Source organism: Monomorium pharaonis, chromosome 11 (genome assembly GCF_013373865.1).
Source record: "Monomorium pharaonis isolate MP-MQ-018 chromosome 11, ASM1337386v2, whole genome shotgun sequence".
NCBI classification, from domain to species: domain Eukaryota; kingdom Metazoa; phylum Arthropoda; class Insecta; order Hymenoptera; family Formicidae; genus Monomorium; species Monomorium pharaonis.
Genome location: NC_050477.1, coordinates 12931522 through 12950201, shown reverse-complemented (window position 1 = coordinate 12950201; position 18680 = coordinate 12931522). Strand labels below are relative to the sequence as shown.

At 27.4% G+C, this 18680-nt stretch overlaps 3 protein-coding genes across 7 annotated transcripts; 1 reads left to right on the top strand and 2 right to left on the bottom strand.

The window, feature by feature from the left end:
• Positions 1 to 974: 974 nt before the first annotated feature.
• Positions 975 to 5392, bottom strand: LOC105833797. 3 transcript variants are annotated; one of them, XM_012675794.3, is made up of 5 exons: positions 5177 to 5254; positions 3995 to 4201; positions 2592 to 2730; positions 2250 to 2516; positions 975 to 1226 (listed from the first exon to the last, which is right to left on the bottom strand). In XM_012675794.3, the coding sequence occupies exons 2-5, from the start codon at positions 4170 to 4172 to the stop codon at positions 1064 to 1066; spliced, it is 747 nt and encodes a 248-aa protein (XP_012531248.1). In that variant the 5' UTR covers positions 4173 to 4201; positions 5177 to 5254; the 3' UTR covers positions 975 to 1063. The 3 variants fall into 3 exon arrangements, with proteins under 3 accessions (XP_012531248.1, XP_036149713.1, XP_012531247.1); XM_036293820.1 differs by lacking the exon at positions 5177 to 5254 and adding an exon at positions 4929 to 5097; XM_012675793.3 differs by lacking the exon at positions 5177 to 5254 and adding an exon at positions 5255 to 5392 and having other exon boundaries at positions 976 to 1226.
• Positions 5282 to 12279, top strand: LOC105833796 (lon protease homolog, mitochondrial). 3 transcript variants are annotated; one of them, XM_012675791.3, is made up of 10 exons: positions 5282 to 5702; positions 7329 to 7556; positions 7907 to 8079; positions 8416 to 8729; positions 8995 to 9186; positions 9257 to 9561; positions 9640 to 9779; positions 10075 to 10357; positions 10855 to 11758; positions 11909 to 12279. In XM_012675791.3, exons 1-10 carry the CDS (start codon positions 5440 to 5442, stop codon positions 12125 to 12127), a joined length of 3021 nt encoding a protein of 1006 aa, XP_012531245.1. In that variant the 5' UTR covers positions 5282 to 5439; the 3' UTR covers positions 12128 to 12279. The 3 variants fall into 3 exon arrangements, with proteins under 3 accessions (XP_012531245.1, XP_012531246.1, XP_028047080.1); XM_012675792.3 differs by having other exon boundaries at positions 5283 to 5702; positions 8467 to 8729; XM_028191279.1 differs by having other exon boundaries at positions 5520 to 5655.
• Positions 12280 to 13084: 805 nt separating this feature from the next.
• On the bottom strand, positions 13085 to 14460 carry LOC105833792 (gonadal protein gdl). Its single transcript, XM_012675784.3, has 2 exons — positions 14255 to 14460; positions 13085 to 14140 (listed from the first exon to the last, which is right to left on the bottom strand). Exon 2 carries the CDS (start codon positions 14132 to 14134, stop codon positions 13610 to 13612), a length of 525 nt encoding a protein of 174 aa, XP_012531238.1. The 5' UTR covers positions 14135 to 14140; positions 14255 to 14460; the 3' UTR covers positions 13085 to 13609.
• Between the last annotated feature and the right edge of the window lie 4220 nt (positions 14461 to 18680).

The following is an 18680-nucleotide window of genomic DNA, read 5'->3' as shown; positions in this document are numbered from 1 at the left end:
CTTTGTCAGTGGTTGCGTTCAGGACACTCAACAGTTGTACAACAGTTGAGTAATTCGCTAATATAATTGGTCCAAATTTAGAGATTTAACAGTAAGGGCCAATAATCACTGATCGCTCACTGATCACTTGTGTTTTCTGAACGCAACCATTGTCTCACGGAAATATTTAAATTTTCAAAATATATAGGCAAGTCTCTTAATTTATCGATTAATCAATCGATGAATTAAAAACCTCGCCTTATTTAATGTTATATCTGGGAAAAAAATCTTATAAATACCATAGTATTTGTAAACAATTTTTGTATTTTAAATAAGATTCTTTGAAAAAATATCTTACACCGATATTTATAGTAGTTAAGATAATCTTAAATATAAGATTTAACTATGAATAGCCTTAATCTTTTTAAATTATATAAGTTTTTCTTTCAAAAAATAGTATTAGAATTAAATTTTAAAAATCTTAGAATATTTTTTCAGGTTTTAGAAATTGCTTCAGAAATTATAAAATAAGGAATCTTAACAATCTTTCTCAATAGTTTAAAATTTAGATACATATATAACTTTAAAAAAATGTAAATTTTAGATTGGGTTTTGAATTTTTTGATTGATCAATTGCATTAGGCAGCTTTTACAAAGCAAAATTATTTTTGCATGATATAATTAATTAATTAATTTAAAAAACTTTTTTTTATTCAGTACTTTAAAAAAATATCCCAAATTATATTTAAAAATCTGGAACTTTTTTATAAAAAAATATAAAATTATATAAAAATTCATACAAAATTCTAAAATTAATAGAGATTCTAAAAAATTATATAAAGAATTCTTTAAAAAAATTTTATTACGGATAAATTAAATTATTTAATTTTTCTTCATTATTTAATTTCAGATTGATAATAAAATAAAAATTTCAAAAAAATTTTAAAGAACTTATAACTTATGTATTTAAGTTATAAAGATAAGATCTTATAATAAATATAACTGATATACATAAATTTAACGCTATAAATTATTATAGCATAATATAATAAATAATAAAATTTATATATATGTCATTTTAGAATTATAAGTCATCTTTCTGAGGAGGTGTAAAATATTGCATCTCGTGATAAGTTAACTGTTCGATTTCTATTTCAGTAATAGTTTTTTCTTTGTCCGGTGTTATCCATTGGTTATTTCTCTGATCTTTCGCAGCTATTCGGAAAAGTAATTCATTGGTATTACATCTGAAAATAATACATTCTCTGAAAAAGAGTTTCATAATATTTCATAATATTTCATAATGTGTTTAACTTCATATTTTAAATTAATAATTTCTAAAATATCTTAAATCTCTTGACATTACGCAATGTTTTTATTACTTGATAATTGCACATTTCTGAACATTTTACTCTAAGACAGTCTAAGACATGTAGCATGACTTTCCATCTACAAGTATCCACCATGAATATCTTAAAGATTAATTTATCATGTCAACTTTAACATATTATTATTCCGTTAAATTTTACAAATTTTTACTAATGAAGATAGTTCAAATCCAGGATCAAAACGTATCCCTACATAAAATGTCTTATTCAAAAATAATGTTTCGCATTCACAAGATTTTATCGTGAATTCTTTGCAAAAATCTCGGATTGGATCATAGCCAATACTTTTCAGTGCGATATTGAGATTGGAACCTGCATGAACTCTTGTATATATGCCTCTGAATCCGATAATAATTAGCAGAAGAAGTAAATCTTTTTTAATGCGAGGATTTGCATTTATTTGAATGCTTTTTATTACGATTGAATGCGAAGAATGTTTAAAGTCAAATTAATTCTTTTAAACGCGAGAGTTAATATTTCAAATGAATTAAATCCTCAAAAAACAGAATTCAGAAGATATTTAATTAAATCTGATTTAATACCTTCTGAATTCTGCAAAATGTCAATATATATTTTTTAATTCTTTTCAATCCGGCGTTTTATGCAGGGATACTAGTTAGCCAATACTTTATAATGTAATTTGATAATTATTTACCTATACGGAGCCACCTCCGATTTCAATGTCCTTCACGATTAAGTTATAAGGAAAAGTTACTCAGGGTCATGTCCCTGATAACATATGTAAAAGATATTGAAATCGAAGGTGGCTCCGTATAGGTAAATAATTACCTGTAATTTAATTGATTTAATTAATTAATATATATTATTTAGTTATATACACACATAAACAATTTGTGTCAAATAATCCAAAGAAAAATGTACCTGAAGTTCGTATCAGTACCATTATACTTAATGGTAGTTGGGGTAATCTGTAAGGTTGTCGAACAATTATTATCATCGACAGTATCAATTTGTTGCTCAGACTGTTGCAACTTTTTCGGAGCTCCGCACGAAGCCTTGTTTTCATCTAGAGACTTTTTAAATCGTTTTATCAAATTTTGATCCTCATTGCTGAATGCACATTTCTTTTTTCTCAATAAATATGATTTACTTTGCAAATCCCTTATGCCGAAATTCTCCTTATTCTGCCTGATCGTAAAAAAGATATCGATTTTAATAAAAAAACACAATAATTATCTCTATGCACAAATTAATTAACATTACATGTTACAATTTTTATCAATTATTATTTTCATGTCTAAGATAAACTTTTCATCATCATCTTCTGTGTCCTCTATAGAATTGATATTAGGCTGTTTTTGCGTTAAATTATTTCTGTGTATAAAACCTGAACTTATTTCTCCTGTACAGAAATAACAATCATACACAAAGAAACATTAGTATCAAATAAAAGGAGGTATTTCAAATATTTTAATAAATTTGCAAAACTTTCACAATATTTTTTAATACGAAAAAATGCAAAATCTCTATTATTGTTAATTTGACAAGGTTTCCGACTTTCTATGAGGTTGCAAACATAATACAAAATGCAATACAATGTATTTTATATTTACAACTCATTTTGAAAACTTCCGGAATTTTTTAAATCGAGTTACATTAAGAAAAAAGAATTTTGTATTGTTTATAGAAATAAAATTAACTTCCCGGGGATAAAAAAGATTACAAAGCTTATATATGTATTACATTACAGAATTTTCCCAATTTTTTTTCTAAGTTATTAACAAAACGTTAATTTAATTATTAATAAAATTCTTTGTTTCCTTTAAATCGGTTGCAAATCTAATCAATTGTGCAAAGTACTTCAACAAACATTCTTCTAAGTTAACAAAATTTCGGAATTTTTAAATTAAACTAAAGTGAAATTAAATTTGTTGCGATTTTGAGCATGTTCTCTCAACCTTGGAGACAGTTGTATGAGATTTAATTATTTTCATAACTTATTCAATTATTTTTTTAAATATAAAAACTTTCAAAATTAAAGTAAATTGATTGTTTTTGACTGGCCTAAAAAAGAGTCAAAAGAAAAAACAATTTTTTAAATATTTTATTTTACTGTTATATGTATATAATACATTGCATATAACGGTAAAAAAATATTGAAATGTCAAATCGAATTATAGAAAAAACTGTAGTTCTTTATTTTAAACGATTATTTAAAACTTTAAAAAAAAGTTGCGGGTAGTAACTATAAAGACTTAAAGAATTTGATAATCAGAAACATATATTTTTATTTAAATATTATAATAGGCATCTAAGCATAATAATTGTTTTTATTATGTTAAGCATAATAATATTAATAATATTTTTAATAACATAAAATTTTAATTTTAATTAAAAAATTTTATTTTCTATTGAAGATATAATAGTTATTAGACTTTATAAAAATTATTACCGAATAATGAGAAGAACATGGTTGTGTTGATAAAACTATATAAGATTCTTTAAGAAAATTATATTTGTTTAATGTTATGTAATTTTAGTCAATCAATATTAAACATTTTAGAAATAAAAATATTTTCATAGAAAAATGTTTATTTTTGTATATTTCACCGAATATTATTTATAATAAAAAAAATATATATAATTTTAATAATATAATAATTTACCTGTCATTTTAAGCAAAATATTTTTGTAATCAAAAATATTGCTATCATTATTTTTCTCATTATCTTTCAGTTTTGTTGCAACAGATTGAGGTATCTTATAGTTTAAGTGATTGTTACTTGGAGGTTGTGTAGTAAAGAGTTTTTTATTTATTTGTCCATCACAGGCATTTTTATCCATGATTTAGCAAAGAGGAAGTTGTCTTATGTCTGTACAAAATTTAAAAAATTATTTAAAATATGTTTCTATCGCATTAAAAAAAATTCTTATAACATTTTATAAAATTACAAAAATTATAATAGCAATTAGGAATGTAAACAAGCAACAGAGGTTGTAGTTAAATAAGCTCTGCTCAATGTAAAATTATTTTATATAAATTTTTCATATCTTAAATTTTAAACTTTAAAATAAGAAATTATTATTTTTATAATATAAATTCCAAATTCTCTTCCCAATTGAATTGACAGTTAAATTACATGTATATAATTCCATTTTGTACTGCATAAAAATTAATCTTATTAATAATTTAATCAATACATATTTATTAATAATAAGAAATCATATTTATATATTAACATATCACTAATTAATATAATTATAATTACATATATATTAATGTAATTAACTTAATTAAATTAAATTTTTAAAAAGTTCTAATTATATTTAAATTATTAAACTTTTGTTATAATAATTTAAATTATTTATATATATACTATAAATTAAAGTAATATTGTTATTAACATATTCCAATTATATTAATATATTATGTAACAATAATTAAATTTATAATAATATTTAAATCTTTAATTACAGTGTAATTTTATGCTATGCGTAAAATAAAAAAGTCAAAGTAAAAAAATATAAAAATTAATTAAAGTCCTTGGGGGTATTATTACAAAGTAATTCTTAAAAAATTGAAAATACGTGAAATATTACATGACTCAATTATTGATCACAATTTTGATCCTTTATGATTGACAAAGAAAATGGAAAAACGAAAAAAATTAATCTCAGTTTTCGTTATCACGGACTTGAATTTCTTTATGCATAATAAAAACTGGTTTCGTTGCTAAAATTTATTTGCCAAGACCTAATATTCTCAACGCACTTTTAACGATAAAAATCAGTTGAGAAAATATGAGCTGACGTTTCAAAAACGTTTTTAAAGTTTGATAGTAACGCACTGTATCTTTAAAATTGGCGCATGGTGGCGCTTTAAATCTTCATATCGAATTGAATTGGGGCATAGATGTATAGAGAACCTGCTAGAACTGCTCAGTTCACTCCAGTGCCAGTCAACTCCAATCCATGCAAGTCCATGTCGAGTTGCAAGGTTGCCTTGTAACGTAACCTCAACTTCTCGTCCTCTTCTTTTTGGCGAACAATTTTCGCGAAAACAGCAAGACAAAATAGAGTTTATGAACATTTGCGACGGGTTCGGAGGACCATGCGACTTGTGACGGCCATGAACGCTAAGCTGCCACTGATTTTACGGCAGCGCGGCGCAATCGTGCGTTCGTTCCGCGGAAACCGGTCGGTCTCGGATCATCATGCATCGTCATCATCAGTTTGTGCGAGGCTACGACCGATGCGAGGGGAATATCTGTTTCACAAGTCAGGATTACCGAGGATCGCTCAAATTCACTCCACGACGGTAACGACGGTGAGATTTTTTTCAGCTAAGAGATACTCCGATAAAGATCCTCCGAGGTAAATTGAATATTTATTTTTATCTATTTATTCATTCATTATTTATTTATTTCATTTAAAGTATTTATATATTTATTTTAATCGATTTGATTAGTTTTATATATTGATTTTATTTATTAACTTGCTTGAGTCTTTCAAACTGAATAATTTTCTTTTCTTAATTTATATACATGATTTATATAAATAATTTAATTTGCAAACTTAAGAATGTATCACCTAAAATGTATTAATATTTAATAATCCTTTCAATAATAAACTACACTAAGGTAAAGCTACTAAACCAGCTATTTGTCTTATGAGATAAATTATTGACTGTTAAATTGACTTATTTGTCTTATTTTATTCAATTCCTTTTTTTATTGAACGTTTCATATATTCTTCCAGAAGTTTATATTTACCAGAATTTTTTTTTTCAAGAAGAGCTTGTTAGAAAATTATTTTAGTACAAATAAATAACAATTGAAAAGTGAAAGAATGACATACTGAAGATAATTCTAAGCATACATCAACAAAATTAACAACTTTGAGTGCTCATAAAACAGTTTTAACAATGCTTACTATTATTAATAATGGTACCATATAAAACTTTTAATCTTTCTTAAGGGTCAATTATTTCAACTTCTTGGTAAACTTACCTATCAGGTACATGTATCTGTTTTTATTTTTCTTTATAAATAAATAAAAACAAATAATAGGCATCTGTTAGGTAAAATTTCCAAATAAATTGGAACAATCAGCCCTCATAATTCCAATTTTCATAAGAATTGCTTAAGTAATTGAGAAATGGAAGCTTTCCAAAAGTGATTGACTGAAACATTCCACATTGTTAAATTGTTAGTCAGAAAGTCTCATAAAAAAGATAAAAAGATTTTATAATTTTGTTTTGACATTAAAGTTGTAATTAATAGTTTAAAAAATTTTTGTATCATATATTTGATTTATATTTTTTAAGACTTACATTAATTTATTCTTATATAGCAGTCATATTGAATCTGTTATTTTTGAAGTCTGATTTCAATTTTGTAATCAGTGACTTAAAAAACATAAAAATATAAGATTATATAAAAGTACATCAAGTAGAGAAAATGTGTTGCTTAAAGAGTTAAATATTCAAGATAATTTATGCAAAGTTTTACTACAATTTTAAGTTTGGTTCTATAAATGAACAAATTTTGTTTAATTACGGAACAACTAATTTCTACATCACAATGATACTGTGTATAAATTATCCTGAATATTTATAATATTTTTTATCATTATTTCTTAATTTTATTTCCATTAAAGCACATTTCTACTTCTTATCGAAATGATTATTGATTCAGCTACAAAAAATGTTGTAAATTTTTTTATATTACTTTCAAACACAATATGGAGCAATTTGTAATTTTTTTATTATTTATAAAGAAGAAGAGAAATATGTGTAATATATCTTCAATAAATTCGCTTTTTTTGCAACATATTTACTTTGTACTTTAAGAAGAATTAGTTGTATCTATCTTTTCTATGTTTTTATCTATATTATTCTCAATATTCTATGTTATTATAAATATTATATCTTATAAAATAAAATATGTTGTATCTACATTACTTCAGAAAAAATATAATATCTTTGTTTTATGTGTTTAGTGATGGTAACGGAGAACAATCCGGAGATTATCCAGCCTCCCTGCCCGCGACCGTAGTGGTGCCTGAAGTATGGCCTCATGTACCAGTCATTGCTATCAATAGAAATCCAGTTTTTCCTAGATTTATTAAGCTGATTGAGATCAGCAATCCAGTTTTGATAGATTTGATACGTAGAAAAATAAAATTAAATCAGCCTTACGTAGGTGTTTTCTTAAAGAAGACTGAAGAGTAAGTCCTTTCAGATTATTCTATAGTATTTTCTAGCATTATCTAGCATTTATCTCACCAGTCACTAAAAAATTACCAGTAAATGACTATTTTAAAAAATAAAGTAATTTATTGTAAGTTATAATTTATATTTTTAGATCTAATTTTTAGATCTAATTTTTATAAACATTTAATTAAAATATTATTTTTTACTTGAAAATAAAAATTATGATATTTTTATTTGTTTATTAACTGATTTATTTCTTGTTTGTTAACTGAATATTGACTGAATTACGTCAAAATTAATAATTACACAAATAGTATATATAATGAAAATAATAACATAATTTTAATTTGTAACATTTATGCAGGAATGAAGCTGAAGTTGTTCAAAGCTTGGATGAGATTTATCCAATTGGAACTTTTGCCCAAGTACACGAGGTACAGGACCTAGGAAACCGATTAAGATTAGTAATTATGGCACACAGGAGAATAAAAATTATTAACCAAATTTTCGAAGATGTTAATTCAAAAGTGGAACATGGTAAGGAATATATTTATTTGCCATACTTTTATATTACAATAAAATCGCATTTTATAGAAATTCAACCCTTTAGAGCTGATAATACAGTACTAATATTGGATCTGTGAGATTTCTTTTAATTTACATTGACTGAAAGACATTAATTAATGTCGAGAAACCATGATAACATAACTCGTATAAGAATGAATACAAAGTTTATTTTAATAATAATTGAAGATTTATAATTAATGGTTTCACTGTCAGCTTCGTAAGGGGTTAATGTTTCGTAAATTGATTGAAGTTTTCTTCTTCGACTTAGCTCTGTTTCTCTGTTTCTGTACTGCCTACTTTATACAGAGATGAAACTGACGTTTCCACTATTAAATACTACAATTACCGTTCCTGTAGACGACACAATGACCAGTGGCAAGACAAACCGAAGATCATTGCGTAAAAAGGCAGAAAATAGAATTTCAGAGCGAATAGAGAAAACAGAAAAGATCAGTGATACGAACCCTACCGTCGAAATAAAACCGCCGAAAGATTCAACGGAGAAGATTACGGAAAAACCATTAGATTCATCGATTCCAGAGTCTGGTAGTCAACCTATACTAATGGTGGAAGTTGTAAATGTTACACATGAAAAGTTTAAGCAAACTGAAGAGATTAAGGTGATGTATAAAATATTAGAAAGATTATTAAGAAGATTCGTAAGATTATATTGAAAATAATGTTTTGTTATTTAATTTACGAAAGCATTAAAGAAGTTCTCCAAACTTTTTATAACATAAAAACTTAATTAATTTTTTAAAATAAGTTTGTGATTAATATATAGTAATTTCTGGAATTAAAAAAAATTTATTTTTATACATACATATAATTTTCTTTAAAAATATAACTTTAGTAATTTTAATGTTAAAAATATTTTCTAAATAGGCACTGACGCAAGAGCTTATCAAAACGATCCGAGACATAATCAGTATGAATCCTTTGTATCGTGAATCTCTGCAACAAATGCTGCATCAAGGACAAAGAGTTGTGGATAATCCGGTTTATCTCAGTGATTTAGGTGCCGCTTTAACTGGAGCCGACGCGCAGGAATTGCAGCAAGTTTTAGAAGAAATGGATGTAAATATTATTATATCTCAAAATCTCATACGTATGCATGAAAAATATTAAAATCATATTTTACTCGCAGATTTTAAAAAGACTGAGACTATCCCTTGCGCTTTTGAAAAAGGAATATGAATTGAGTAAATTGCAGCAGAAAATTGGTAGAGAAGTCGAGGAGAAAGTAAAGCAGCAACATAGGAAATATATACTTCATGAACAATTAAAAGTTATTAAGAAAGAATTAGGATTGGAAAAAGATGACAAAGATGCAATAGAAGAAAAATACAGGGAAAGAATAAGACAAAAAACAGTTCCTAAATCTGTTATGGACGTATTAGAAGAGGAGTTAAATAAACTTTCTTTTTTAGAAAGTCACAGTAGTGAATTCAAGTGTGTATGAAATATTATAATAAATATGTATATTATGTATGGTGGTAGTATATGTTATATAAATTTTGTATCTTATAGTGTTACAAGGAATTATCTCGACTGGCTTACGTCTATGCCGTGGGGTGTGACGAGTACAGAGAATTTAAATCTTCAAGATGCCATTAAAATTTTGGACGAGGATCATTATGGAATGGACGATATAAAGAAAAGAATACTTGGTATACATATAAATGCGCTCACATGGAGATAATTTTCTTATTTGGAATTTATCCTCAAATTATGATTGTTATAGGATAATTTTACTATACTTTTAATAAAATTTGACAAACTATTTTATATTATATGTAGTTATATTATAAAATAGTTTAATTTTACTACAATTATAAAATTTTTTGTAGTTTATGTTATTACATGGGTACCATAATTTTAAGGGTAAATTCTAAAAAAAAGTTCCATGTAAATATTTAAATGATAATAAAGTTTTTTATTTGTATATTATGCTTTTAATTACAGAATTTATTGCTGTTAGTCAACTGAAAGGTAGTACACAAGGAAAGATATTATGTTTCTACGGGCCTCCTGGGGTCGGCAAGACTTCAATAGCCAGATCAATTTCCCGTGCTTTAAACAGAGAATATTTTAGGTTTAGTGTCGGTGGAATGACGGACGTCGCAGAGATTAAGGGACACAGGAGAACATATGTGGGAGCCATGCCAGGCAAAGTTATTCAATGTTTGAAAAAAACGAAAACTGAGAATCCATTGATTTTGATAGATGAAGTGGATAAGATCGGCAAGTATGTAATTTTTGTAAATATAAAAAATCCCCTCTTTTTCGAAAAAATTTTAAAGATGCTTCTGAGGATAGATATCTAATTGGTATCTGTGTTTCAAGACTGACAAGATTGTCGACGCGCAATTTATGAGGACTCGAAAAGAATGTTCTTTAAAATTACTTGTATTGCGAAGAATAATATCATATGCCTCAGTAATCGAATTGGGAAGACACCCTCATGATGGAATGATGGGAGATCCAAGTTCGAATCCTAGCTGAGGTATTATTTTTCGCAATAAATTTACATTTTTTTCGAGAAAAGGGAAATATATGTTATATATAATTAATGTATTACTTCCAAATACTAAAAATATACATATACAATGTCTCAGAGCTATATACATTATCTTAAAAAAAGTATCTACATAATATTTGAAAAAACATTTAGAGAACGTTTAAAAAAAAAAAATCATTGTTTTTTAGACTTTGTTATTTGATATAATATCATCTATATTTTAGAGGACATCAAGGAGATCCAGCATCTGCTCTTCTTGAAATGTTAGATCCAGAACAAAATGCAAATTTTCTGGATCATTATTTAGACGTTCCAGTAGATCTATCGAAAGTACTATTTATTTGTACAGCAAATGTGACAGATACTATTCCGGAACCCCTAAGAGATCGTATGGAGATGATAGACATGTCCGGCTATGTTGCCGAGGAGAAACTCGCTATCGCGAAGCAATACTTGGTTCCACAAGCTAGAACTGAATCTGGTCTCAGTGAAGAACAGATCACCATACAAGACAACGCGCTCACGGTGTTGATCAAATCTTACTGCCGAGAGTCTGGAGTGAGAAGTTTGCAGAAACATATAGAAAAGGTGCACAGGAAGGTGGCGTTTAAAGTCGTTAAGAAGGAAGTTGACAAGATCAACATTACCGTGGACAACCTGCAGGAGTTCGTGGGCAAACCTGTGTTTACACATGACAGGATGTACGAAATCACACCACCTGGTGTTGTGATGGGCCTAGCGTGGACCGCTATGGGCGGGTCCACACTGTTTATTGAGAGCACCATCAGAAAACCAACGGGTGGCAAAAAGACTGAAGGCACCTTTGAAGTCACCGGTCATTTGGGTGACGTGATGAAAGAGTCCATTCATATTGCGATGACTGTGGCGAGAAATTATCTGAAACAGGAAGAGCCTTCAAATACGTTTCTGTACGATTCTCACTTGCATATACACGTCCCTGAAGGAGCGACTCCAAAAGATGGGCCTAGTGCAGGCGTAACAATCGCCACTGCGTTATTGTCCTTGGCTAAAAATCAAGCTATTAGACAGAACGTGGCAATGACAGGTGAATTAAGTCTTATGGGTAAGGTACTTCCTGTCGGTGGTATCAAAGAGAAAGTTATTGCAGTAAGTATAATTTTATGTTAAATCTACTTAAATCTCAATCTACTACAACAATAATTATCTAATATTGATTAAATAACTGCTTTGTTTTATATGTAATTTAAAGTATAAAATAATTAATAAAAATTAATAAAACACATTTTTTACTTGCAGGCGAAACGAGTCGATGTTAAATGCATAATTTTACCTGACGAGAACAAAAAAGATTTCAACGATCTACCTGAATATATCAGAGATGGCTTAGAAGTGCATTTTGCCTTGACGTTCAATGACATTTATCGTATATGTTTCGCGAAAACGGATGAGATCGATTCTCTTCGATCTAAATCGATCACTGATCAAGTTTCATCCACACAGCCAACATTTGGATAAAATAGTGTACAAGGTGTATTATTATAACAAATCAGACATATGTTCTTTTGAATTTCTCGTTTCGCTATGATTAATACTATCTTATATTTTGATCTCTTTTGAATCATGTTTTGTACACAAATAATATGCATAAGGATATGTCACTGAAAAAATATCTTCACATTTTATTTCTTGTACATATTATCTTTTATAAAATGAAAAGGCAACACGTAATATATGTGTGTGTGTATGTAAAATTTGGGGTAAATGATATATTATGTATTATTTAACATTTAAAAGAAACTAATTTATTTTTATATTAAAAAATACTTTTTAAGTTGATTTTATTTTTTTGAAATCTTAAACCACTTTATTTGCAATTATTTGATTCTTTAGTTTATATTCTGAAGTTCTGAATATTCTGAAAAATTTTTAAATTCCTAATATAACATATAATTGAGTGATTAAGTAATTATTTTAAAGATACAGTTAATTTCTAAACATAATATGTGTAATATATCATATACATATAATTACATTAATATAACAGAATTGCTGAAAAAATTTTTCTTATTTTAAAATTTAAAACATTTTTACCGTTATTTTGTTAGAATATTTACACACACACACACACGTGCGCGCGCGTATACATATGTAAATGTAAGAAAAATATTTATTTTTCTAGAAACTTGTGTTTTCTTGTTAAAAATTTATTTTTCTTTACAATTTATGTGAATAATATCAATGTAACTATGAAATATTTTTCTATGTTAAAAAATGTAGAGTAAATTAATATGTAATTAATATATTTTTTAAATATAACACTGCACAAGTATAAAATTGCATTGTACAGTCTTAATTTAAATAAAACATTTTATAATATATAAATCTTAAAAATTAGTCTTTGGAATTTAATGTATAATAATAATAATAATTCTATAAGTGATAAATATGGCTGAATAAATATAAATAATATTACATCTGTATCAAAAATTGATATATTTATCTTGCTAAATCTTATTATGAAGTCGTACAGCTTTATCTGCATTTGAATTTTTCTTTTAAAAACAAGAAAAAAACAGTGGAAAATACAAGTGTAGATAATAAAATTTGTGTAATAGTCAAATAAAGTTACTTTTTTAAATAAATCCTCAAAATTAATTAAAGTCTATAACTTTGTTCTTGTACCTATTATAGTTTAAAGAAAAATTACTATATTTACACAAGAAATGATTGAAAGATAAATTTATTTTCTAAAAATTTGACTTTTTGGACTTGTGTTTACTTTTTATAGAATACATTTCAATTACATTGTACAAAAGTCTTGACTTAAATAGAGCCTTTTAATAAATAAAAATCTTTACATTCTTCAAAAATAGTTTTCAGAATTTAAATATTAAATATAAAATTATAATAAAAATAAAACAATGACACTTGCTATCCATAAGTGATAAATATTATTGAATAAATAGTAATTATACAAAAGATAAGTTTATATTTGTGTCAAGTTGGTATTTCCATTTTGCTGAGCCTGATTATGAAATCACACAGTCTCATCTGCACCTGTATTTCCACTGGATTGTTTGTCACGTAAAATCCAGGTACGCCAGCCTTTTCTAATATGCTTTGCTGATCAGCTACCTTTTGATCCAATTGCAACACTAATTTCATGTCCATTTGTTTCAACTCTTCCCTGTGCTTTTTATCTAGTGCTCCTTTAAACGTGGTTGTCTCCTCATCCGTCGTTTTTGCCGACAACACTTCCTGGCACTCTATCTTTTGTTGATTCAAAAGCTGTAGCCGCTGCTGAAAGAGATGCTTTTCAGTGACGTGTTGTATCTCCATGAGACCCTTCACTATCTCGAAGATAGTATCATTTAACAACGAATTTGCTAAGCCTGACAGTAATTCGTATGGTAACCGCATCTGATACTTCGGCGGTAACTCTCCAGCCATGTGCTGCAGCTGTTCAACTAGGAAATAGAGCTTTGTCTGTAGATCTTGAGGAGTGGGGCTGGCAATGTCCATCTTTATCTTTGAAGAGAGAGAATTCTATGTTAAGCTACGTTTAATGTTATGAAATGGTAGTTGACTGAAGCTTCAAAAAGAATCCTGAATAAATTATCCACAGAACATATATTAAATTACTTAATTCATGAAGTGCGTCAATATGCATGGATACTTCATTCCAGAGTCTTATGTTGTGATTCCTAATCCTGTGATCAGTGCTGGTAGAAACATAGACAAATTATAGATCAAGCGTTTTATGGCATTTTACGAGGGGTAGGTTAGGATAATTGCGGTAAAGGGAATTGCTAGTGCCATATCGACCATTTTCGTCACTGATCGGAAATATTCGGCTTTGAGCCACTGCACAAGTTTTTTCGTAAGACCTGGTCTACAATGGACGTCGTAAGTCGTATCGTAAGAAATTTAACCAATCATGTTCGCTTTTCTTCTCTCTTTCTTCTCTAAGATCAACTATGATTGGCTAGATTTCTTACGACACGACTTACAACATCCATTGTAGACCAGGCCTTATGGAAGAGTTTGTGCTGGCTTGTGCGGTGGCCCTTTCTCTTCAGTATTAAAAATCTATAGTTTAAGGTTTAAGGTGCCGTTTCACGCTGACGCTTGACGCTCATTTTCAACGTAAAAAGACATCACGTGACTAAAAATAAAGATATCCATTCGTCATTTTTAGCTACGTGATGTCTTTTGACGCTGAAAATAAGCGTCAAGCGTCAGTGTGAAAAGACACCTTTAGTCCCAGTTTCACCAACGCGAGTTAATCTAATTGGTCGATTATTTTGGGTTATTCCATTGGAATTGACCAATCGCATTTGTTAATTTTATTTAAAACAAATACGATTGGTCAATTCCAATGGAATAATCTAAAATAATCGACCGATTAGATTAACTCGCGTTGGTGAAACCGGGCCATAGGAACGTAACACGGTCGCAATAGTCGCAAAGTTTCACGACTATTGCTGTTTATGACTCACGGCAATCACGGCTTCAAGGACTTCATTCCATAATATTCAAGAAGTCTGTTAGCAACGAGAGTAAGAATGTTCGCGATTTACAACGGATTGAAAAATACGTCTCGTTTGTCAGGCGTTATCGCCAGGACGTACACTAATACTATTGTCAGCGCATCACCCGAAGTAAAAATGTCCACTGCTGTGAGTTTTTCTCTATAATTACGTAAGAAAAAAGCGCGCAGGTAACCTTTCTCAGTAGAGTACAATCTATGGGATTAATTTTCTGTAATTTACTACGACGGTTTATTAGTGAGAAATTGGTTAAAACAGAAGACACGTTTCGAAGAAGATATTTAATGTAATGTAAAATTGATAGAAAATTTTGCAATTAATATTATAATGTAACTTAAATGTGGGTGAATATAACGCTCTCACCTTAGATTTTCTTTTAACTTTGTGTATTTTCTCAGAAAACTTTTATTTTTAATTAAAATAGAAAATATTTGCTGATATGAATGAAAAAAGTATAAATTTTCAACCATAAACAATTCTAAATATGCAAAATTAACAAAAATTATTCAATTATGATTTGTTAAATTTTGATTCCAGAATATTGATCATGTAAAGGGCCACAATATTTAGCGTCGCCAGCATCATCTCGAATAAATCAAGGATTGTTAATAAGTTCTCAAACTGAATAACTTATTTTTATTTTATAACTTGCAATATTAAAAAGTATGTCAATATTAATATGTTCAGTGTTAGTTTCTAGCGACTGATACTGAACTTTCTGTTTGGGCAGTGTCAGTTCCTAAAGACTGACATTGTACTTTCAGTTTAACTGGCATGGGGATTGACAGTATCAAACTTATAAAATAAATTTAGTAATTCATATAATATAAAAAAATGCCTATACTTTTTTAATGTAATTTATTGAAACATTTTAAACATAGATGCTCTTAATGCTGTTTTACCTATAATTAATCCTTTGACCATCATCTTTTTATTGTTCTCAATTTTGTTATTTTTTTTAATACTTTTGATGCTTATACATTGCACCCTTTTCCATGGTCTAAATGGAACAAAAATGTCATTGTGTTGAGCGCGTTATTTTCTATTTATACATTGTATGTCTCAGCATATGTTGAGTGCTCTTCATCGATTGAACGGAAAGCATACTAAAATTGAGTCCAAACGTGTTAAAAAGCGTGCGCAATATCTTTGCAATTATAAATTTATTATGTTCCTATTTATTAACATCAAAAAAACTTTAAAATTAAATTTTAAAAAAGTGCAATTTGAGTGATGACTTTCTTAGGAAAGATTTTACATATGAAAATATACAAATTTATAAAGTTAGAAGAAAACTGGAGGTGAAAACGCTATTCTGTCGCATATTTAGTCATATATAGCTCTTTTCCTCATTATCACCTTTCTATAAATTAATTGTTTTTTGTAGTAATAAAGATGATTTTTTATGTTACAGGAAAAAATACTCTCGTTATTATGTATATCCGGATCAATATTGGTGTGGCCTATGTACATGGTTCCCAATTTCAAGAACTATGCTAAAAAAGCTGAATAAAGACACCTTGAAATTTAGTTTGACAATTAGTTGTGTTGAAAATATTTATATGATGTAGTCTGTGACATACATCAATATATTCATTATGTATCAATTATCAATAAATATTTACAAATAAAAATTTTTGTGTTACAAATAATTATTATTTGTATATTACTTTCTCTAAAATAATATATTTTTCTAACCGAATTAAAAATTTGATAAAGAACGATATCCACTTGAAATAAAATTAGAGCACTAGAGAATTCCTTATATACTGATGAAAATGGTACATGGTTAAATGTTTCTTTTTTAAGGAAAAATGGTTCGGAGACGACTAGAACTGATTATTAATTTAACACAGTAAAGAAGTATATAATTGCGTTCAGAAAGCGTGCAATAAACACTAATGTTGACAATAGCGTTCGAGGAAACTAAGTAGCTTACAGTAATTTTGAGCTGTTCAAAAGGTATTTAATTTAGTAAAATTGTCCCACTATATCGGTCGATATTGATACGGTCAATGTAAATATAAATAACAAAAAAATTGTAAATTTTCTCCTATTTAAGGAATTAATAGAATCATCGTCTTCCTCATTTGAAAGTGAAAACGATTTCAATGGTTTATAATTTAGAAAACACGAAAGAAAAATTTTATGACTACAAAATTAAAGATGAAGAAACGGTGCCTAGATAAATAAATAAAGAATTTAAATAACATTTGAGATAATGAATCATTTGCTTTTAATTTATCTTTAAAGTTGTGTATATCATCATAATATAATAAAAATTTTGAATTGTATTCATTCATAGTTGTGTATTTAATTCGAGATGTATTTCTAATTAAACCTCCTGAACACTTATCACTATCTCAGATTATAATATTAGAGGCACATTATAAAATTTCTTGCAAAATTATATTAAAATAAAAATTTTTTTATAAAACAATACTTACAATCGAAATAAACTTGTAAAATATACCGAAAATTTTTCTTTATTCTTAATTAGTAAATAATATATCTGAAATTGAGCGACTAACAAAATAAATTTGTTTACAGCTACGAGAATTGTCAAAATAATATGTAGGAATAATATATAGAAATATGTCTTAACTTCTTTCTTAAATAAAAAAAGAATTTTCAGTTTATTTCATAAGTTTTCGATCGCAAATGTTCTCTTTTGTTAAAAATTTTTATTTCAATATATTTTGCAAGAAATTTTATTATGTATTTTGTTATTTCTGATACAATCTAAGATAACAGTATTTTTTTTAATTTTGCCAATTTAATCGAGACAATTTAAAAATATCTTGATTAAAAAAAAAAGAAAAATTGATCTATTATATTATTAGCAATATTAATAACGCTTCGCTTTTACGTGGGAGAAATTGTACATTTCTCTTTCGAGAAGAAAACGAACTTAAAATAAAATTTCTTGTCGAAATTGTTCCGAATGGGATTCTTATATGTTAAAATTTTAATATGAAGTACAAAAAGAACTGTACTCTTCTGTAGATTGCACATTACAAACATTTTACCTATCATATATTACTGACCAAGAAAGATGATTAAATTTAATTATAGATAACTTTTTAACAAATTACGAACGACGGCTTTTGAGGATTCCTCGGGAGGGTGATAATATGTCAAGATCAAGGTCATCAATGCGGTTCTCTTGTTCTACATTTTTACTCTTTTAACGTATTGAAATAAATTCTTCGTCTCACCTTGGTTGTTTGTTAATTTCAAAAGAATATATTTGCTATTTAAGATTATATACATGAGTCAATTTTGCTATGGAATGTATTTGCAATCACACTGAGAAAAAATTTTATTAACTTGACTAAATTTTTCTATTTGATTAAGTTTCTTTAGCTTAATTTAAATATATTTAAATATATTTAATTCAAGTATTTCATGTATTTAAATTTTTTTAACCTGATTAAATTTATTAAGTTTAAATATGTGAAATTCAACTTTTAAACTAAAGAAATATAATCAAGTTAAAAAATTCTGTTATAAGTTAA

Coding starts and splice junctions, on each gene's coding strand:
- LOC105833797 (XM_012675793.3), bottom strand. CDS start 4,172: ATGGATAAAAATGCCTGTGATGGACAAATAAATAAAAAACTCTTTACT. Junction 2,731..3,994: donor TATTTTGCTTAAAATGACAG/GTAAATTATTAT, acceptor ATTTCTGTACAG/GAGAAATAAGTTCAGGTTTT. Junction 1,227..2,249: donor GGTACTGATACGAACTTCAG/GTACATTTTTCT, acceptor TATTATTTTCAG/ATGTAATACCAATGAATTAC.
- LOC105833792 (XM_012675784.3), bottom strand. CDS start 14,134: ATGGACATTGCCAGCCCCACTCCTCAAGATCTACAGACAAAGCTCTAT.
- LOC105833796 (XM_012675791.3), top strand. CDS start 5,440: ATGCGACTTGTGACGGCCATGAACGCTAAGCTGCCACTGATTTTACGG. Junction 5,703..7,328: donor TCCGATAAAGATCCTCCGAG/GTAAATTGAATA, acceptor TTATGTGTTTAG/TGATGGTAACGGAGAACAAT. Junction 7,557..7,906: donor TTCTTAAAGAAGACTGAAGA/GTAAGTCCTTTC, acceptor ACATTTATGCAG/GAATGAAGCTGAAGTTGTTC.